This window comes from Manacus candei, unplaced genomic scaffold, assembly GCF_025592945.1.
Source record: "Manacus candei isolate 608988 ecotype Guabito, Panama unplaced genomic scaffold, ASM2559294v1 h1tg000014l, whole genome shotgun sequence".
Lineage (NCBI taxonomy): Eukaryota > Metazoa > Chordata > Aves > Passeriformes > Pipridae > Manacus > Manacus candei.
In genome coordinates, this window is record NW_026138062.1 from 19185258 (window position 1) to 19207915 (window position 22658).

At 42.1% G+C, this 22658-nt stretch overlaps 2 protein-coding genes across 10 annotated transcripts in view; one reads left to right on the forward strand and one right to left on the reverse strand.

Moving 5' to 3' along the window:
- Positions 1-4314: 4314 nt before the first annotated feature.
- On the reverse strand, positions 4315-21924 carry SETDB2 (SET domain bifurcated histone lysine methyltransferase 2). 6 transcript variants are annotated; one of them, XM_051779312.1, is made up of 16 exons: positions 21600-21924; positions 20621-20680; positions 20247-20410; positions 18980-19105; positions 18203-18325; positions 17532-17597; positions 16860-16962; positions 15608-16177; positions 14085-14204; positions 12915-13084; positions 12227-12449; positions 10200-10278; positions 9130-9223; positions 8018-8349; positions 6802-6890; positions 4315-4839 (listed from the first exon to the last, which is right to left on the reverse strand). In XM_051779312.1, the coding sequence occupies exons 4-16, from the start codon at positions 19023-19025 to the stop codon at positions 4722-4724; spliced, it is 2133 nt and encodes a 710-aa protein (XP_051635272.1). In that variant the 5' UTR covers positions 19026-19105; positions 20247-20410; positions 20621-20680; positions 21600-21924; the 3' UTR covers positions 4315-4721. The 6 variants fall into 6 exon arrangements, with proteins under 6 accessions (XP_051635272.1, XP_051635274.1, XP_051635273.1 ...); XM_051779314.1 differs by lacking the exon at positions 20621-20680; XM_051779313.1 differs by lacking the exon at positions 20247-20410.
- A 94-nt stretch (positions 21925-22018) lies between these two features.
- CAB39L (calcium binding protein 39 like) overlaps positions 22019-22658 on the forward strand; it is a 63719-nt gene continuing 63079 nt past the window's right edge. For 2 of the 4 annotated variants that reach the window (XM_051779330.1, XM_051779332.1), the window contains exon 1: positions 22214-22423. The gene's annotated coding sequence lies outside the window, so the exon portion shown is untranslated. Of the gene's footprint in view, positions 22083-22213; positions 22424-22658 lie in introns of those variants that run through there. The other 2 variants (XM_051779331.1, XM_051779334.1) reach the window with 2 other exon arrangements.

Sequence of the window (22658 nt, forward strand, 5' to 3'; positions counted from 1 at the left end):
GTCGCCCCCGGCGCTCCCGGGGCGCCGCCGGGCAGCCGCTTCCCGAGGGCTTTCCCCATGGGAAAGGCGACACCCCCATGCTGCCATCGGCCCCCCGTTCACTTTGCACAGAATCACAGAATCAATTAGGTTGGAAAAGACCTCTGAGATACCGAGTCCAACCCATGACCGAATGCCGCCATGACAACCAGGCTGCTGGGAAAATCTTTATTTGTAACAAATAGTGTTATACGGGGAAAAAAAAACCTTCCTTAAGAAAGGATGTTCTTTGATGTTTGATCTTTGTAACCTTCAAGACTAATGAACAAGAAGGAAGATTCAATCCATGAAAGAGATGGCAGCCAACGAGCAATGATGTCAAGGTGTTAGAAAAACAAATTGAAGTTCAGGGCATGACATGCTTCAGTGATTGCAGACCTGGGAGAGAAGGTTAACATAGTTTGGGAAGAAGGATTTACCACTGAAAACAGACAGGAAGAATGCAGAATTTACAGGCCACAAGGACATTTGGCAGAACTCATGAGATAAGAAAGAAACTCATAAAACCAACTCCATAATTGTGCTGCAGTCAGCTCCAAGTGGGTAAAAGGCAATTCTGGCAGGGGGGATCAGAGAGTACTGATCCAGGAAACCCACTGACTGAAAAGAAAGGAGAAACTGAGCATGCAACTAATTAGCATGAGAAGAGAGAGAATCATTAATTGATAGAAGATACAATATGAATACTGGAACAATGTCACTTGTAGCCAGTGAACACTGATTCCTTTGTTTGCTAAAGTGTATACATAGTTAAAAATTTTGATTATCGGGGTATGTGTGTCAGGAGGAGCAATTCCCCCACGCACCTCGAGCCAAAGATAAAGTAATGCCTGCTCAGCTTTCTAATACTGAAATTACAGTGTTACGAGAGTTTTATTTTCCCGACATTTTCAGTGACAATTTCTGGTGATTCAGATGGAACCCTGCATCCAATGCTTGACAGATTCACAGGATCGAGAGGACTCCAGTGTGCCCCAGAGGTTTTTCAGGGAGATCCTCTGGTCCCCTGATCTATTGAGTTCAAGGCATGGCCCCTGGGATTTATTACGGTGTTACTGGGGGGGAGGGGGGCTGGAAAGTCTCGCTGGATTAAGGTAAAGGGAACTTGGAAACTAGGTTTTGGGCTAGTTTGTGCATAATTATGGGGACATCCAGAGTGCCAGCCCTACGGAAGGTTAAAAAGTGTGAGCAGGTTTTGCACACCCCTCAGGGTTAAAAGTGTGAGTGGCTGTTGCACATCACTCTCAAAAGGAAATGTAATTGTGTTTTATTATATTCTATGAAGGGTTCTGGTCAAACATCAAAAGGGGGGCCTTTGGAGAAATCACACCTAGGATGTATTTTGAAACAGTGGAGGGAGGTGGGAGGTGCAACAGGAGGCTCTCTCTCCAGAAAAAAAGTTAATTGAATACTGTAATAATTGGTGGCCTTTGTACTCTTTGGATGATGGTGAAAAATGGCCAAAGAATAGAACTTTAAGTTACAATACAATGAAAATACCTTGTGAGCACTGATGCATATGGGCTTGGGAACTGGGGCACCAACCATACAATTAACACATGAATAGCAGGTGGTTCTTCCAAAACTCATTTATCAAGGAACAAAGCAAGTTGTGGGTACTAGTCTCATGGTGACCTTTTCCATGGCAGGTAATTTGACTACAAGCCAACCACTTTATCCCATAAATGACAGCCTGAGTGAGCCTTCTTTGAGCTCTCCCTGTTAAGCAGCTGGCTGCATGGCAGTGATCTCCCCCTGTGAGCTGGGACACCTCTCAGTTACTCCTCGAGGTCGGGAGACCCGAGCCCAACTGCAGGTCCCTGGTAAGTGACTGGGGGATTATATAATCTTGTATTAGAGTGCACTAGATTTTGTATTGGTAACTGATTTTGTGTTGGTAATTTTAAATCATTATTATATCCTGTGCAGTAACAGAGTAAACTTTGCCATCAAACTTTTGTCAAGTAACACTTTTACAACATCTTTAATAAAACCACTTTTTCTGATACCTTTGCTGGTGGTTCTTCAAGTGGTCTAAGTGTCCCACCTGTGACACCTCCTTCTTTGCACAAGGCTCCAACACATTCAAAAGCCACATGCCTGCACACCCATCCCTTGCTCCATTTCAGGGCCACATCCTGCATCTGCGCTCACTGTCCCCTAATGTAGTCTGTTTCTCTCTTACCAACAAACCGCATGGCAAGGACTTCTGTGGCCCCCCTGTCCCATGCTACACAATATAGCACTGAAATGAGGTACACTGGATTTCTCAAGGAGTTCTCTGTGTGTCACAAACGTGGATGTAATGGTTGATAAAGGCAAGGATAAATAATTTGCTGATCAAATTAGGTTTATAATAATAAAGTTTGCAATGGAATGGTTAATGTTTTACTTAGGTTGCAAAACGTTAAATTGCAAAATGCTAAACCGCAATGTTGTGTTGCCATGGCGAGTTATATCCTGCTATGCTAAGTCTATGCTTAAGTGCACTTATAAGGAAGAAAAAGCATGAAGCTATATACGAAGGACAAAGGGGGTCGGCTAAAGGGACCAGAAAGAGGACCCACTACCTTCATCCAGGGATTGCGATACGGCGAGTATTGAGGACTGCTGACTAACCAGACTGCTGGCTGGCCCCTGGCAACAGAATGAGGTCCACGCAGTGAGAACCAAGGATGAAGAGGAAAGAGACTAAGGGGGAGGGGATTGCAGCAAGTATAAAAAAAGTGAGCTTTGGTTTATTGAGCTTGCGGACGGTTGGCGGAGCAGGAGACTCCCCGTCCGCCCAGCGCTGTTTTGCTCATTTGCCTTTAATAAATTTTGGTATTTCAAATTTTAAAATTATTTGTGGTCTCTTTGACTATAACAGTGGAGAGGGATGCCTTTTATGATAAGGTAACCCATCTAGTTGATCAAGGGAAGCCAGTTGATGTACTACTTTCAGACTTCAGCAAAACTGTTGCTACTGTCTCTCAAAGGTTCCTTCTGCACAAAATGTCCAGCACACAGCTGGATAAACACATTATGTGGTGGGTGAGCAATTGGCTCATGGGTGGAGCACAGAAGGTAACAGTGAATGGAGTGACATCAGACTGGTGACCAGTCACTAGTGGGGTTCCACAGGGCTCATCTTGGGCCCTGTGCTCTTCGACATCTTCATAAATGGCTTGGACACAGGACTGGAAAGGATACTAAGCAAGTTTACGGATGACACAAAACTGGGAGGAGCTGCCTTGAAGGGAGAGAGGCCCTGCAGAGAGACCTTGACAAATCAGAGGGCTGGGCAATCACCAACCACATGACGTTCAACAAGGGAAGTGCTGGATTCTGCACCTGGGATGGGGCAACCCCGGATGTTCATACAGACTGGGGAATGAGGTGCTGGAAAGCAGTGCCATGGAAAGGGACATGGGCATCCTGGTCGATGGCAAGTTGAATCTGAGTCAGCAGTGCCCTGGCAGCCAGGAGGGCCAACCATGTCCTGGGGGGCATCAGGCAAAGCATCGCCAGCCAGTCAAGGGAGGGGATTGTCCCGCTCTGCTCTGCACTGGAGTGGCCTCACCTTGAATATTGTGTGCAGTTTTGGGCATCACAATACAGGAAAGATATTGAGCTGTTAGAGAGGGTCCAAAGGAGGGCAACAAAGATGGTGAAGGGCCTTGAGGGGAAGCCGTATGAGGAGCGGCTGAGGTCACTTGGTCTGTTCAGCCTGGAGAAGAGGAGACTGAGGGGAGACCTCATTGCAGTCTACAACTTCCTCATGAAGGGAAGAGGAGGGTCAGGGAAGAGGAGGGTCAGGTACTGATCTCTTCTCTATGGTGACCAGTGACAGGACCTGAGGGAATGGCCTGAAGTTGTGTCAGGGGAGGTTTAGGTTGGGTAACAGAAAAAGATTCTTCACCCAGAGGGTGGTTGGGCGCTGGAACAGGCTCCCCAGGGCAGTGGTCACAGCACCAAGCCTGTCAGAGTTCAAGATGCATTTGGACGATGCTCTCAGGCACAAAATCAGGTCTGACTCTTGGGAATGGGTGCAGGGCCAGGAGCTGGACTCGATGATCCTTGTGGGTCCCTTCCGACACAGCATATTCTGTGATTCTGTGATTCTGTGAACCCAATAAGAAGCAGGCATTTCTCTCCTGCAGTAGCAGAATTTGCCCAGCTCACTGTTCTGATTAATGTAATCTCTGTTCAAGATTATTTCTCCCACCGGATCCATCAGGCTTAGGTGTATTTTAACAGTTCTAAGCCCCGAGACAGGCAGACTTGCATTCACAATGAGTTTCAGAAAAGCAAGTTTTACTAACTCAGCACTGTGGGAGGGCACAGAAAACACCAACAAACTCTTGCTCTCATCAGTTGTGTCTCTGCTGCAGATGGCACGGAGCACAAGTTCTTCCAGTGCACTGTGAACTTTGCTTGTGGATGAGAAGAGGGGAGGGGGAAGACCAGGAGCACAGAAATTATCTAGGAAAAATTTGATACCTGTTCTTAGGACAAAGAATTCTAATTCTGTAAACTACAAAAGTGACATTTAAATGTAAATTTAAAAAAAATCAGGTGAAAGGCATTTTAATTGAATGCAATTAGCACCACAGACTTGAGCACACTGTTCGCTGTGTGGTAGTCCTGTCCAGCATATAAATCCCAGGGTACAAGGTGTGTTGGTAGTAGGGAAGCTTTGCCTATAAGATTTTTTTCCTGCACTTCTGAACTCCACACTGACAGGAAATTTCTGTCTCTGGCATGCTTCCAGCTTCATAGCCATAATCCCACGTGAGTTCGGTTCCAGCTTTCACATGTCTAAGAAACAAAACACTCGGTCAATTTGTTTGAACTGAGTGAAAGGGTACTGTGTTTACAATTTGTCACCAATGACTCACATGCAAACCCAAAAACTGTATGGGGCAGGGACCATCACACAGGCAGCTTGTTGGGAGAGAAACAAGATATATAAGGAGTCTCTGACACACACATGGTGCTTGGCCTACCAGAGCTGTACAGAGTGCAAATACCCACACACAGATGAAAAGAATTTATCAAGCAGTGCAATAGTGTCGGAGTCTAAACAACCTGCTTTTAGACGAAATTCTGGGAAACAAAAATCAAACAAAACAACAACAACAACAAAAAAAGGAAAAATACATAAGTGAACACATCCTAAATGAGAACACAGTTTTGTTATTTTTAATAAGTCCAGTGCGTCACTGAAGTTTGAACAGATCTCTATATATGCTGGCCATCTTTGGCCTGACAAGCTATGTTTTAATGCAATTGCACTGTCTATATGCACAAAGACTCAGAATTAAACACATGCTCCTCATGAACCAGCTGCTCTGACAGTACATGAAAGAGAAGAAATTTCTAAGGTAGGAAATTCATTGCCAAAAAGGAATGCCAAACTAAATACCTTAGACTAATATGCTGAGGGACAACTGATGGAAAATACAATAAAATATGAGCATTATAAAGAAAAGAGTAATTCTCCAATGTTTCTCATTGGATACAATGTAAGGGACATCCAGTGAATTACCAGGCAGCAGGCTGAGAACAAACAATGAGGACTTTTCAAACAGCACATTTTAACCTGGGACTTGCTGCCTTAAGGTGTTCTGGAGGTCAGACATATAAAACAAATGAAAAGGTGACTGGGCAAGTTCATGGAAGGTACACAATTAAGCTCAATGATCCAGATGAAGTCCTTAATGTAGAAAAGTTGTAAAAGGGTGATGTCCAGTAAATGTGAGAGCCAGTCAGGGAAACTCTCTTTCAACAACCCTTCTCTTTCCCTAAGATTCTTTGCTGATCACTGTTACCTCTCTCTACTTGCCTCAGTCCCCACTACACATATCTTTACAGAGTACCTGAGCTAGAAAGTCTCTAGCTAAAACAAAATCTTTTTTCTGACATATTTCAACACATTGTCTTCACAATTTTTGGAAGCCTCCCAGTGCAATCCACAGCATCTGTGTTAGCTTGGACCAGGGTTGCAAGACTCCAGAGAAGATCAATGTTCCCAGGAACTGGTTTGTCTGGGACAAATTCTCTCCTATTTTAAGTTCTTGCCTAGTATCACAGCTGGTACATGCATCAGCCAGATTCATTCAGGCAATTAATCCTTCCACCCCTGGGTTTAGCTGCCCTCTTCTTATGTCTTACTGGAACCAGCTCTCTGTACCACCCTTTCTATCAGCCACTAAGGAAATACCTGCATCTTTTGCTTTCAGAGCAAATTTTCACCCTTTAAGTATCCTAATGCCACCTCCCTGGGACATGTTGGGCTACACAAAGTCCTGCTTCTCTTGATAGGTGTGAGAAGGCCTGAAGCTAGCTTGTTTGGCCCACAAAATATCTCAACCTTAATATTCTGTGGGGTTTCATCCTGCCCTATGGGACCAAGATATGCAGGCCATTCTTTGAGACAGAACAGTGGGATGAGTGAATCTTGGCTTTTAAAATAACCATGCCGAGTTAAACCTATTTGTCCACTGAAGAAGATTATCACTGAAATGGACACATCAAAATTAAGCTTCCCCACTTCATATTTCAATGCAAAACTGAAGAAAAACTCATCAGTGATAATCAAGAAACTGTATTTCTTCTGGTTTTAGTGCACAATAAGAACTCACCAATAAGAAGGTAATTTTGTGCTTTCATGATCTAAGCATCTCCCTCACCCCTCAGCATAATTATGTCCTAATAACTAAATACTGATTTTTTTCCCCTAGTGCCTTGAATGAACAACATTAACTTCCAGAAATTCACCTGTTTGTGAAGAATGCCACCCATGGAAAACTTCTGTTGTGAGTCTCTACAAACACGCTTTGTGCAAAGAGATTTGGGCAGCAGCTGTGCTGTAAAACAGGAAATCTGTATTAGAAACAGTGAAACACCACATCATTGGCTGAAAAACCTATTTTGTGTCAGATATTTGTCACTAGAAAAGGTAGCTTCTTCCTTCCCATCTCCAGCCCACACAGAATGTCTATTACTCAATGCCACTGCCACTTATTTTTGCAATAATTATGTCTCTTTAAAGTGTCACTTTTTTGCCTATGAAAACCAAGTTCTTTTATCAAGTTGTTCTCCAGAAATTTATGGAGAAAATTCATCTCAGATTCAGAATGCACCACAAATAATCAGTATGTGACAGATGTATCTTGCTGTCAGCCAGGGGAGCAGTGCAAGGGAGCAAGCAATGGAGTAAATGATCGTGTGTCGGCAAAGTGCCAGATGTGAAAGGTGATTCAGGTGCTCATAGGAACATGTGTATGCTCATGGCTGCAGAAGAAAGGTTTCTGCAAGATGCATTACTAATCTTAACACCATATTACCTCTGCAAGGAAGAACAGCTTAAACATATTGCAAGGATTTTGCTGTAAGACACATATTCTGCCAATGAAGAGAAATAAGTCCTTTGCAGAGCATGTGCAGAAATGTCTATTCATCTTAGCTGGAGGTACTTGGTAATTCATTACTATTTATTTCTTGGCAAGTCAAAACTGAGAGACTTATTTAGTAGACACGTACACAGTAGGACAGACCACTTTCTGAACCTATGATTGAACAGTAGGGAAGTTTTGTAAAATATCAAAACACTTGTCCTAAACCAGCACTAACTAGAATTTACAATGGCTGGGAGAAGGCACGTGGATCAACAAAACGTGCCATTTGCTCTCTGGACCTCCCAGAAGGCTATCAGGATAAAGACGTCACTCATTACTGGGAAATATGTCACTAAGGAACCCAGTGGTGCCAACACTACAGCTGGTATGTGGCATGCATCAGCTTGTGAGGGCACTAACAGTGACCCAGCCTACTGTCCTGTCACTTGTGATGGCAGGGAGGACCACGTGTGCCTTCCTTTCATGCATCTACCTCATATGTGGTTTATGTACAAAAGCTTTCTAGCTTAAGCTTAAATAAATAAATGATGTATTTGCAAAGACAATGGAGAGAACGCATGCAACTTTTTACTTACATTTAGAAAACGACCCACATTTCCTTCTTTTGTGGCATCCAGTACATAAATATTTTCTTCACTAGCATTCTTCGGAAGCATCCCATCTCCATCAGCCTCCTCACAAAATGCATCTTGACTCGACTGCCTGCTATTTTCCTCTTTGCAGTCAGCTTTTAGGGGTATATTACTGGATGGCCTCGCAACACATGTGTCATCCAGCACACCTGACTTGCCACAATCAACACCCTGCAGAGACAGACTCTTTCTTTTCCATCTCGCACTGTCCACACCAACAGACTCGGTCTGTCCAATTTCCATCGGATGGTCTTCCTTCTGCTCCTCGGTGGATTCTGTCAATGGACATGTAATTATTTTTCAACATCAGTTTAAGGCCAAAGCCTTTCCCTTGTTTGGCCTTGAACTCTTACCCACCCACTCTTAAAAATGTCCTCCAAAATCTAACCATCCTGCTATTTACAAGTCTGTAACACAATCCCCCTTTTCTATGCCTCTCATCAATCCTCCCGCAAATGACTGTTTCCCGCTGTAGTGTCTAAAGCACTTGCTCAAGGCACCTGAGAGTGACCAAGTCTCTCACTCTTCCCAAATCCTACTCCAGACTGATTTCTTCCACATAGCATTTTTTCATCATTCTCCACCTTAATTCCCAAGAGAATTACAAACTATAATTTAGACAGAAACAAGATGCAAGTGCAAATAGCATCGGTTTCACACTGCCTCTCCAGCTTGAGGTCCCCCCACCTCTGGATTATATCCTGTTCAATTTTTGTTGACCAGAATATGTACTGGGTGTGACACAACAAGATCTGCAAGACTGACTTTCCCACAATTGTATTGTATTTAAAAGCTGCTGTCAGGAGAGTTCAACATGTCCCCAGATCAACTTTGCAAGCAAAAGACTGTCCTGTACCCAGTACAGTAGTGCACTGTGTTAATGCAAGGCAGCAATAATTTCTGTACTACTGAGCTCTCTTAAAACAGCTTCCACATCATGCAGACATTGTTCTACTCTGAGAACAGGCCTGCCCACACTGTCTACATTAAAAGTCTACCACCTGATGGGACACAATCATACTAAGAATGTGGTATGTATACCTCCAAAAACCTACTTTCTTTTCCTTTCTTTGTTCCACTGTTTACTTTTGTTTTGCTTGACTGATGAATCTGAGAACTATTATCTTCATCTGAGCTGGCACTGTGCACCTGTGTGTCAAATGAAAAGGCTGTGATGTATTGTTGCTGTGTGCAACTCGGAGTCAACACAGTACAGCAAGTGGCCTCTAGAACTCTAGGGCTGCAGGTTCAGACCTTCTGTAATGCATGGCTGTGGCCGAGTTTGAAAAGTTAATACATTCACTGCAATGCAATATTTATCTTAATTTCAAACGATCCTTCAAAATAACCGGGAAGGAGTTCCCCATGCAACAAAACATTTAAGTAAGTGTCTAAGTCCCAACAATTTCACCAGAATTCTAAGTTGCTGAACCAAAGCCCAAACATGCTTTTTACAGAGTTTCAATGAAATGAACAGATGTGGCAGGATTTCTCCTCTCCTGCCACAAAAAGGCAACCACTCATGGGAGTTCCAGAATGGAGCCAAACGTTAGCATGAAAATCCCATGTGCATTTTGTAAGTGCAATGAATCCAATAAAACCTACAGAGTAAGTTTACCCCCGTTTTCCTCCTTTACACATATTTGCAGGCAACACTTTACACTCAGATCAGATCAAATTCTCCCAACTCTGCCACTGCATGAAAAAATCGCGTACTAATCCCAAGATTTTCCTCTCTCCTTGCTACGCCATTCTTTTGGGAGGCATCACAAAAATATTATCACTCTCACACCCTAACCCTGTAGTTAGTGACAACAGGAGGTGGAGGGGGAGAATAAATTCCTAACATTCTCAAGGCTGAAGTGTAAGTGAAGGGTGGAGAAGGGAAGGTTGTGGAAGTAGTTAGTGCTGGTCTGGAGGAACATGCTGAAGGACTGATAATGGAGAAGGGATGGGGTGCAGCTTCCAACATGGCAGCTTAGCTCACAGTGTGACACAATCTCATGAAGAAAGGTCATTAGAACTATCTAAATGTACAAGTTGAAAAGGTCAGAATTAACATAAATATTCAGCACAGAGAAATGAATCTATTAAAGCCTATTATTATTATTATTATTATTATTACCATTTTTAGCTGGTGATTGTGAAAAAAACCTGTTCTTCCAGGCCTTGTGGTTGCAATACTCGAGTTCTCTGGATGAACCCTGTACAGAAAGGTCAAAAGGAAATTATAAAAGACAGACTCACAAGTAACTCTCACAACACACATTTCTCAGCCTCTTCTCTACAAGAGCCGACAGCAGAGCCTGCAGTCTGGCCTCACCCCATGTTCTGTGATTATTTTGGCTTTAAGAATTGAGGACCTAGGCTAAGTTCTCTGTAGTATTTGTAAAAAACCAGTTGTTCATACCTTCTGAGGGATCAGCAGCTGCTTTTACATTGTTTCCCAACTGTGCAGCTGAGAACTAAACTGTCTGCTGTTTTACTATTATTACATCAGATCACCTCAAAATAGAGCACCTACAGACAGAGTTTTGCCTTTTTCCTGCTACTACTTTCAACAGTTTTAATAGTGCAGCTTTCAAACAGGAGAGCAAAGATGTTGTGGGTACAAGGGACAGCAGAGGGGGAGAGATGCAATACATGGCAGGTTTAGAAAATACTTTCCCTCAAAAGGACCTCAGTCCTTCATGTTAGGAGTTGAGGAAGATGGGAAGTAGTATTTGGTATATACATTTAAAACATCTAAAGTCACATTAATTTGGATTACATTCAGACTGCAGTAGAAGACACCAGTTTCAAAACTAATATTAATATCTGTAAAATGTCTAGCAATAAATAACAGCCCTTATTCAAGAAAATTTTCAGTGTAAAAAAATGTGTTTTCCTGCCACAAAAAAGAAAATCCTGGTACTTCTTTGGGCTACTGATAATTGCAAGAAATGCTGCTCTTTAAGGCTTTCTTAAGATTTAAACTCCTTTGTAAATTCAAAATGTGCAGAGGCCACAAGAAAATGTGACATTATTACATGGTTACATTGTTTATTCTTTTGAAGGCAATCTGTTTGGGTGAATGACACATCAAGCCTAGCACACTGATGTCCTCTTAAATGTTTCTCAGTCCAGCTGGACTGACTGTCATTTCTTAAGAGGCAGAATAACAATGTCTTTTTGTCTGTCATATTTTTTTTAATACAGCCCAGGTGTAAACCATTTTTTAAATCTCAGGAAAGGAAATTAATGAGATTTAAGGTAGCAGTGTAGTACAGGCAACTTTGAAACTCCGCTTGTCTACAGTTTTTAGTAATGGCACTTAGCAGAAGTAAAACCTAGCTGATTACTTTTAATTATGTAGTTAGACAATGATGAATTCACTAGGCCTCCAAGATGCTGAAATGCAAGTGAGAAAATAGTAGCAGATATTTTTAAAAGTTTCCATTTGCAATTTCATGGTACTTCTCAAAGTTCCAAAATAATCTGCTATTATGAGAAGAGCAAGAATTTGCAATCATTCGTGAGTAGTACACAGAAAGTGCTTACAAAGCAGTGTAGCAGAGCAACAAAGAAGCTCCCAACTTCCTTCTGAAAAGACTTGAGCATGCTATTGACACAGCCACGTGGTTATTTTGCAGTAATTTTATTTTAGGAATGCTGATAGGCTATGAGACCCTGAGTATACAGTGAAAACATAATTCACTGCAAAGGTGAGGTGTTGTCAGACTCCTAGCAGGAAAGGTTATGATAGAAATGAGAAAAGGTTTAGAGACTGGTAGCAAACGACAGGACAGTTAGTGGCTAATATGTCATTAAACCCTTCAGCATCATCAAGTATTTTTAAATGATTTATCTCAAGTATCTTCTATTAATTGTTTCAAAGTTGCATCATGATTAATGCCCTGAACAGATCAAGTACATCCAAGAGATGAACTGGTTTTCTAGAAAATGCCAAGTGGTACACATAGTAAGTAAAATTCACGTAGAGGAAAACTCTGTCCCACTAGAAGAAATAACTGGGAAATAACAAAGAAGTTCAGAAAGAAAAAACCCACCCTCATTTGAGGACATTCAGTTCTACTCTAAGTTATAAAACAGAATTCCTAGAATAGCAGAATATTGATTTTGTTATGCTTAAGTTTATTTTGATAAACTTACAGGGTTGATTTATTTTCACTATCCACAGTTTGAGACAAAGATTCCTTATTCTCAAGAATGTCATGTTTACCAGTCTGCACTAGTTCAATGACTGAATTTGAACAATCAGTGTCAAGTTTTCTTTTTTTGGAAAAAACCCCATGGTTTCTGTCATTCACAGCACTCCTTTCTTTCAGCTCTTGACCAGCATCTCCCAATACTTCAGCTCTGCTCATTAACCTGCCTGAAAGCAAAAGAAAAATTTGGTTTGCTTTTTGGTTTTTTTTAATGTTTGTTTTCTTACTTTCACACTATCAAAGGTCAAACTTACATTAAAAAAATAAAAGAACATTACTTGGGAAAGCAAAATATGAATGCAGTCTATGATTCTATGATGTCAATAGAGGCTGACATACAAACTGAATTAGACATACAGCCCTCGGTATGGCATGCACAGACTTATGAGGTAAAAAGATCAACAGTCTGAGATAGACTTTGCTCCAGAATGTTTTGATTGTTTGTCTGTCACCATTGCATTGCAGAGTTCTTCAAGGTTCTTCTGTCCATTTGATCATGTTGCAAGTTAAGATTATATTGACACACTTCTCCTCCAACCCCCTATTTCCGTGTTCTCAAAAAAAATCCAGGGCAGAGGCCACAAGAGAGGGAAAATTATGCTACCCATCTTCCACAGGTCACCTTCTGTTACCTGAGTAGGTACAAACAAATGTCCCCTTGTCGATATCATCCAGGCAGCGGACACCCCAGCCTTTCTTTTCAGTGTTGAACACCTGCAACCTGACTTGAATGCCGTGCTGTACAACTCTGTTCTGACACATCAACTTGTCACACCTGCATAACACACTGCACTCGTAAATTCTGTCAAGAGGAAGAAAAACAAAACACAGTATAAAAGGATGCACTACTAAAACAAAGTTTCTGTTACTAATTTCTCTTCTAAGCATCAATAAGGCAGTGGACTGAAAAGATAAAGACTGACTAAAACTGGTTGTGCAGCAGTGCTCTGGAAATCGTGACTTTCTTGATTGCTGATTCATCAATTTTAAGCGTCTGTCAGCTAGATTTTGGTAGCAGCAGACAAGAAAAATAAATGCTAAATTTTTGTTTTATAGGAGTAAATCTCACAGAAGCAGAAATCCCTATGAAGCACTTCATTCTACGCTGGAACAGATTTTAGCAAAGACAACCTATATGCCTGAACCTCAATGCAGTTGTCATGAGTTTAAAAAATTAACGAAGTATATCTAAAAGAACTCACAATTGTGATTTTTTTTTTTTGCATTTGTTTCCTGGTTCCCTGACAGCTTTAATTCTGCACGTTAACCATAAACTAACATCACACAGCAAGAGAGAACTGAAAGGGCTCCTTAAGCCTGTGGGTTCAAGCCCTTGGCTATTGCAGAAAGCTGCTTTGCACGATTCCTCTTCTAAACACTTGAAGTAACTGGCACCTTCTTCAGGCCACATATTAATCCACAGGAGCTGAATAACAGAAAGGGCAAACACTTGAAGCATTGGATGGCTTTGGAGACTCTTGGAAGAGGCACATATAACCAAGTCTGGCAACAGCAGCTGGTCAATGCTTCTTTAGGACTCTGGTCACTCTTCACACTTTTCTAAGACCTTAATCTAAGCTGTGAAAATTGTAGGATCTGCAGTAGAAGAGTTTTTGGGTTTTTTCCTCCTATTACTCAAGTCACATTAATTATTTTTTATCATCCTGATCTGTCAGTAAAATTGTGACAAAATTAGAAGGTTTCAGTTAGCCAAAAACTCCAGCTATCTGTAGCACTTACACTACAGGAGTAAAATAAGAGCATACAAATAAAATAGCAGTTAATAGTTCAGTCTTTCTTACCCACTAGGAACAGGTCCCTCCAGTCTTTTGTAACGGTATCCACGGCATCTTTTACTACCTGAAGATAGAGAAGTTTTACTACAGCCTCTTGCAGTTAGCTGTAGGCATGCACATTTTGACCTAAAAGTAAGAATAAAACATCTCAGAATGTATTTGGAGCAGCGCAAATCAATCATAAATCTAGGTAAGTTGAAATATACTTAACTACACACACACACACACACACACACACACACACACACACACTTGTATATATACATCTATATTCCCCTTCCCCACTTCTTTTATTCCACAAGGCTGTTTCAGGCACCCTACTTTGTCTCTTGGCTGGTTATGTGTACTTTACAATAAACATGTGCGCTCCACCCCAACCTCATTCTTCCACCAAGCTCCCTAAATGGCACATGCAAACAACTGAAGGACAACAGAAATTTATTATAAACAGGACACTATCAAATGGATCGAATCAACGAAAATCACCTCTTCTGGCACAGCATTCCAGCCTGTTAACCACTACTTTGTTACTTTCCTCCCACCTTAGCCCTCAGGAAGTGAAGAATTTCACACTGTGGAGAACTCAAGCAACAGCACTTGTCTTCACCACCGTATGGCACAACAACTGCAAAGAATCACAGCGATCGTGCAAATCCTGAATCCTAAAACTGCACGTCAGAAGCATTTCAACTCTTGTGGGACTTCACTGCTCAGCTGAAACTAAATAATTTTAATTACTGAAGCTTCTTTATACCAGGCTGTGATTTCAAGGTCTTGTTGGGTCATGGGCAACTATGCTGCACACCAGCACATGCAACTGCCCCAACTATCAAAAATACAAAATGGATCCAATACCAGGTAACACCTACAGATGGAGATCAGACAAACACCCTTCAAGAAAGCAGACAAAATTATCACCAAACTCTCATACAATAACTGTGGCAGGTTCCCACAGAGTGTCTGTAGCCCAGAGCTACTGAGATTTAGAAAAAGCAATGAACAACACTATTGGAACTGCTCAGACCATAAATGTGTTCTGTGACCACAGGCTTTCATAGTTTCTGTTTAGACAAGGGGAAGGAAAGGACGTAGAGGTTGGGAACAGGGTTGTTTCTTCCTCTGCCCTCAGTAACCTTCTAAGTTCCTGCCTGCAAGGAAAAAATTCTTCCTCTGCTGGCACAAGAGTCTCTTTCCTACACCTTTTCCAAAGGCAACAGTCCTGCTTGTCAGCTCCACCTGGAGGAGAAGCACTGCCAATTTGTGAAGAAAGGGAAAGGAACAAAATAATCCACCTGTTGAACACTTCCTTCACTACAACAGAGGGTGGACCAGGAGGAGCACCCAAGTTCTGGTGAAGAGAAAGACACAGTGGTGTTAGTCAATACCGAACATGGCACAAGACAACTCCCACAGATATTCCAGCAGCATTGGTCCTGTTTGACACTGTTTGGTACTGTGCACCTTCACACACCACCACACTGCTGTTGTGGTATCGCGTCACTGGACTAAGATTAGATTTTTCTACCTACCTATCAATGCAGCCATCTGTGCAGTCACATGAATCCACAAACAGGCTGGAGAAGTTGTTGAGATAATATCCCCGTGGCCATGATGACTTCCGATATTTGAAGTAAGGTAACCTTGCGCGGTCAAGATTGTTACAGAAGGAGATGGGCACAGACTCGGCTCCGTTGCTAATATCAAAGTCAAACACAAGGGGTTCGGGATTCATGGTGTTCCTGCCCAACAGTACATATGTGTTGAAGGAAAAGTGATCAACAAATAAGAAATTGCACTTTGTTTCAAACAAATAATTTTGCACATCTCGAAAGCTTCTCAGACTCCGACCGCAAGGAGCTTTGTAATTCACATCCAGTGATTTCGAAAGGCAGTCTGCTTTTGCGTGCCGTCTTTGAAAGTGGAACAGGATTGGCATCTTCAGAGGGTTTTCACCCTTGTAGGAGCCCGCTGCTCTCTTGGTAAGACAAGCACTAGAGCACTTGTGGTTCTGATACTGTAGGTTTAAAGGTAAGTGTTGAATTTCGCTAGATGTTTTTTTAGTCCCTGACCATGTTCTTTCCATCTCCTCTTTCTTGTTACTTGGAGTAGAAGAGAAAAAAAAAAAGAAAAAAGAGCAGCATCTTAGACAACCAGCGAAGCATTCAGCTTTTTAGTGGTTCAATATTTTTAGCACAGGAAAGAAACAGCCCATTCCTGGAAGGCCCAGGGTTTCACTGAAACACTTTCACATGGTATTACTGTCCTAACTTCATATGAAGATATATTCAGTTGCATTAAAAAAAGAAAAAAAAAAAAGCAACAGCTTCTTAGCTTCTTCCCAGAAAGAACTTACATGCTAAAACACAGAAAGGATGTAAAAAAAAAAAAAAAAAAAAAAGAGACAAAAGAGACGAACAACATATTTACCCCCCAGTCAGTACCTGAGGCTAAATTCAGAGGGACTAAGTCACATGCCTGACAATATGCAAAGTACAGAAAGCCTGAGAACTGCTGCTTAAGTCCTAACCCTGATAATCCTGGTAATACTCATGAATCTTCATTCACAACCTAATGCCCTATTCTGCAATGTTCTCATGGGGTAAATTAGACAAGTCTTCCTAAAACCTCACATTTTCCATGTAAGTCAAAAACATTTTCACTTTGAAAGCTGACAGAATTCAAAACTGGGTTTAAAACACTGACTTTAGAAATACAAACTGAGAACTCTCTCAAATGCAGTAAAGAACATGTTAAATAAGGAACTGAAATAAAGACGCTGACCTGTCAGAACCTTCTACAGTATTTGCAGTGTTGTCATCTGCAAGAAGATGCTGCAATTTGGGTTTGGTTTCCTGTACTCCATCTCCATCAAACCCATCACTTACTGAAAAAAATGAATGCAAGCAAAAATTCCGTCACCTCACATTTCAATCTATAATTGAATTTAGTTACTAAAGAGAAAATTGACAAAATACATTAAAAATAATGCATTGCTATGAAGTACAGCTAACAAAAAGCACGTCAGTAAGTGCCCCACCAAAAAATCTTCCACAGTTTTCAAAGTGACCAGAAACAACACGCACATGAAACACATTTATAGATTTCCCTTCATTATTTGAGATAAAAGAATGCCAAAGTATTTCAGCTAGTGGAGCCATGCACGGAATAACTCTGCTTGCAGACAGCTCAGGTTCATCAGGGCTTACTAGTTCAAACCGGTTCCCTCGGCACAAGTATTATCCACACACACACAAACCACAAAAATACAAATCCAGGTGAAAGTTCACAGTCCAGTACCTGAGGAAATTAATAATTATATTTTCCCCACCGTAATGCTAATGGCCTTCTCAGATCTGTTTTATTGATTTCAAAGGAAGGAATTAAACTTCTAGTGAGTAAAACAGGAAAAAAATGAATCCACATACCAAACAAATACAATTGGGATGCACATACCGTTTGTCAAAGTTAAGAGATCACTTAGATTAGCTTCATTCACCAGTGCCCAAGCCTGCCAGCATTCTGTGCAAAAAAACCCAAACCAAAGGAGATACTTAGTGTAAGTGAAGTAATGATAATAGGGAAAAGAAGGTGTAAGTGCACCAGAGAGACTTGTTTCCTCATTAGGCTAATCTAGAGTATTGCAAGACTGATACTATTAGAAACCTTTTGCACCACAGACCTTAACAGACACATTTAAGAACTGCAATAAAATTACAGCTCACAATAGTAGTTGTAAATTAACAGTGAATATCCCTTGGCTTTTGGAAAGCTGTGGGAATACTTCCAAACACACACAAACTGGTGGCCTACAGTAGCAGTAATACACAAAAAGACAACTTAGTGTGAGTTTCTCTCTTTACTCTGTCACCAGTCTAGTTATCTTCGAGCTAAGAAGAGCCACGCTTTGTCTGAAAAAGTGTATCGGCAAAACAAGAAAATAGCAAAATGCACCAGAGATCGTCTTTTTTTAAAATGAAGAGACTTTTTAAAAATGCTTAAAACCACCAACTACTAAGTAATTTAAATTCAGAGACATCTGAATTATGTCAGATATCCCAAAGACCTACACAAAGCAGGCCACAGCTCCTCTGCAGTCCAGCTTAACAGCTACAAGGATTTCAAACCTTGGTTTGTGGCAGTTCCATTCTTGATCTTTTCCTTTAGCAACAGCAGCACATTTTGCACCTGCTCAAATATGACATCCACTCTTCTACTTCCCAATTGTGTCCAAAACGTTTTCAAATCACCTGAAATGCAAATTCCTGTTTACAAGTCTGTACAGCTCCTGAGAAGTCTAGAAATACATGTAACTTCTAGTGGACTATTCAAAGGCTCCCGCTCATTTCATTTGGAGGCACTTCTCAAAAACCAGTCAGGACAGCAGAACAGCTTAAACCTTCAGAAGTCTATTCCTAAAGCTAATCAAGAAAGTGAAACAGAAGTCAAGTGACGAACTGGAGTGGGTTCTGATGGACCATGATGCTCCTTCAAGCAACCTTTGAAGCATGTCACAAAGGGTGCTGTGGAAGCATTTCTTCAAATACCAGAAAATGAGTCCCACTATAAACAAATCACCACTGAAACTCACAGGAGTTGCAAAGCAGAATATTTTCAACTCAGTGAACTGCATATATTATTCAACAAAAGACATTCAGAATTTTTTTTTTTATTGCTGTAACCTCTCTGACTGTCCTGTCCCATCATTAGTTTTGGTATGTTTTCTAGAGAAAAAAAATATTCACAATATTTTCAGATAAAAGCAGCTTGGTAAATTTTGTTCACCAAGTGATATCAGTTGAAACAATTAATATACCCCATATGTCATGCCTCCTTCCTCCACTAGAAATAGTTATAAAGAACATTTTGTTTAAAGAAATTCAAGCTACTGGTTCAGAACATACCTTCTCTTCCAAAGGTATGTACTTTTGAGGTACTAAGCCCATTCATGAAAGCTTTTGTTAAAACATGAGCAGTACATCTTTCTCAAAGGAAAAGGAAATAGGGTTCAGTGTGTCAACAGATGATGCCTGAAAAAAAGAACAAGCTCTTTCTTGTGGTTAATGTTCCTCTTCTTCAATGACCAAGCACAAAAGAATAAGCAAATCCTACTCCATTTCTGGAGGTGGAGTCCACTGTCAGACTAGGTTTACATTCCACTTTCAGACAGCAAATCTCAGTTGGCAAATGTGCTGGGGTGACACCTCCCCAGCAGCCAAGAAATACTGCATTCTTGTAAGTCTTGTAAAAAAGTATTTCCTTCATTTTTGACTTACTAGAGAATGACATCTGTTGCCCAAGGCACCAGAAGCAAAGACATTCTACTATAGTACAGAGTGTATGGTTACTCTCAAAAGCATCATGACAGCAGTGAAGGGAGTAACAATCTTTTGTCACTACAACCCCAGCTGCTTATGACACCAGCAGCTAAAAGTGTAATGTTTAATATAAACAGGCAATGTTGAAAGTATTTCATCTTGTGAAAGAACTGATTTGGCACTAACTCTCAACATAATTTAATGATCTCTTATATTCACAGAATTTTTAAAAAAAATGTGAAAAGGTTAAAGTCCCATTACAAAAAAAGCCACAACAATTTTTGGAAGCCTACATTAGTGGTCCAAGAGACTATGCCTGCCCTGTGCCATTCCCATCCTTTCGCTGTGCATGACAGTATCACAAATTTAAAATACTGAGAAGTAAGTATATTTCATATTTGTGTTTCAAAATACACATTCAGGAATAGATCAAAACTGCTGTCCTCATTCATTACTGGTTTTCAGACACTTCAATACATTTACTAAATTCGGATGATTTTTTGGATTGGTGGATGTATTACTTCAGAGGATGGGTGACAAAACACAGTTTTTTGTTTCTGGGCCCTCAGCTATAATCATGCATAGGCCAAAGAGAAATAAAACATATGCTACTATGTGTAGTGCTCACTCACCTTAGAAATGCTTCCCCAGTTCTCATGCTGGAGTGTCCTGAAACTCTAGCAGCAAAAACTTTGTTTTGCACAGAGAAGCAAAGAACGCATATGAAGTTCACAGTACAATTTTCATTTCAAAAAAGACAGATGTCCACATCACTAATCTCTCCAATGTTAATGCTGCTACTGTCAACCCCAGACAGGAGGATAGGGAATGAACAGACATAGGAAGCATTTACCTTGTCAGCTTTCAGAATCATCTCTCCAGCTGATGACTCAAGGTGTGGAATGGCATCTGGTGGCAATAGTTTTAAAACTGGCTGGAGGGATTTTCTTTTCCCTCTATAGAATCCTTGTGGCCACATATCACTTTTTTTTTCCAGCACTGTGCAGGGCAATGATGCTAGAGCAAGAAACAAGCAGCCAAGGTCAGGGCTGCTTATTCCAGCCACTAGAAAAACAACTCGTGTGCGTGTTTCCTGCAGTGCTGCTGACTAACATCTTAAACCATAAAAGGCAAAGCTATTGTCTTTCAGTTATCATTTTCACATCAGAAGCGGTGCCAAATATACACTACCTTCCCCTTCCCCTCCATAAGTCCAAATTATACTACCTTTAATGCTCTCGTCCCTGGAACTGGTAAGGTTCTCCTCTTCAAAGAAGTCGGGCAGCACTACAAGTGGTGCAGAATGTACAAGTAAGAGATTGTGTGAGCAACCAAAATGGTTGTAGCTACTCAGCTTTTCAAAATTTATGCAAGTAAATACTACAGTGGGTATCAGCAGGAGCACTGTGTGGTGCTGTGGTGAAACAGCACAGTCATCCTCCTTTCAAATATCATCCCACACCTTGTCAAGACACAGTTGAGGAACACACAAATGTGTGAGGAACACACAAAAAGCTGCATAAGGAAGCTTTTTTACATAGTCATTTCTTACTATCCCTCAGTCATGAAGCTGTCACAGATGGCCCATACATTCCAGCACATTCAGGTGAGCCTACACAATCCCCACTATCTATTAGCTCACAGTTCTTTTTTCTTTTTAAATTTGTGCTGTCAGTACGTCAACTAAACTAATTTATTTAGGAAAAAAAAAAAAAGGAAAGCTTCTTTTAGGTAAATATATTACTGAATCTCTTTCTTGGCAGAAGCAAGATGAAGCAAGGTATCTACACTGTAACAACAGTAAGGAGAAGCAAGGCAGCGCTCTTCAACCACATTGAAGATTCCGAATTTCCATCATCATGAATTACAGAATCAATTAGGTTGGAAAAGACCTCTGAGATCATCGAGTCCAACCTGTGACTGAACACCACCGTGTTAACCAGATCGTGGCACTGAGTGTGACGTCCAGTCTTTCCTTAAACACCTCCAGGGATGGTGACTCCAACATCTCCCTGGGCAGCCCATTCCATTCCATTTATGTTGGTTACTTAATCTTTTCTATGTTAAAATTGAAAAAACACTGGAACAGATACTTCCTTTGGCTGAATGGGAAAATACCTTAAGGGAAGACTGTTGGCTTCTAGAACTGTTTCTCACAAGACCAATGACTGCTCAAAACATACACCTATTTATTTTTAAGGCTTACTTCTTTTCTCTTCCATCCTCCGGGGAGGCCGCTCGGAGCGCTGTCACTCGCGCCGGGGCAGTGCCAAGCCCAGCTCAAGTCGGGGCGCGCCGCGCGGGTCTCGCTGCGCTCCGGCACGGCCGCGGGCAGGGAGATGCCTGTCGGACGGGGAGCTGGCATGGGGTGAGGCTGCGGTCAGGGGCCGAGGCCCGGGTCACTGCCGCAGCCCCCAGGGCCTCGCCGCGGCCCCCGCACTCCCGCTCCTCCTCCTGCGGCACCTGCGCCGCCGCCCGCCAGGGGGCGCAACCCCGCCGGGGCGCGCGAGCCAGCGGCTCAGGGCAGGCCCCCGCGCGTGGGGATGAACCTGCGCGCACCGCCGCTGTCTCTGCTACTACTGGCTGCGGCGGCGGGAGGGGCGGCGGCGGTGGCCAATGAGAAGAGGGGGCGGGGCCGCGCACCCGCGCAGAAGCGGCGGAGGCGGGGGGGCAGAGCGAGGGAATGGAGGTGCGTCCGCCATCTTGGAGGGGGCGGGTCGAGGGGGGGGCGGGCCGTCCCCGGGGCGCTGTGGGGGCGTCGTCGCCATGTCCGGGCAGGGGGGGTGAAGGCGGGGTGGGCTGGGGGAGCGTGCTGGTGTGGGCCCGCCAGGGTCGAGCTGCGGCGTCTTCATAAATGTGTCATAAATGAAAACGTATGATAACGAGTGAGTGAGTTGCGTAACTTAACTGCTGGCCGCTGCCTTTCGCCCTAGCTGGCTGTGGCGCTGCCCTATGAAGTGCTAAATTGTCGCTGCCCTATGAAGTGCTAAATTGTCGCTGCCCTTTTCGATTCAAAGTGTGAAAATAAAGGTTTGTGTCGCCCTTTAAAATTTTAAGCAGCGCTGCCTTTGCAAGTGTTGGCATTGTGGCTATGTAAAGGGGTTTTTCAGAGGGGCTAAAAAATAACCCACTCTTAAAAGGCGGTGAGGGTGGTTTGTCAACCCTTTTTTGTCGCTTCTTTTTTTTTGCCACCGCTTTAAACTGTAGATATGAACATAATACGCTCAAATAATTGTTAAAGGATCTCTAATCTCGTGGATATTAC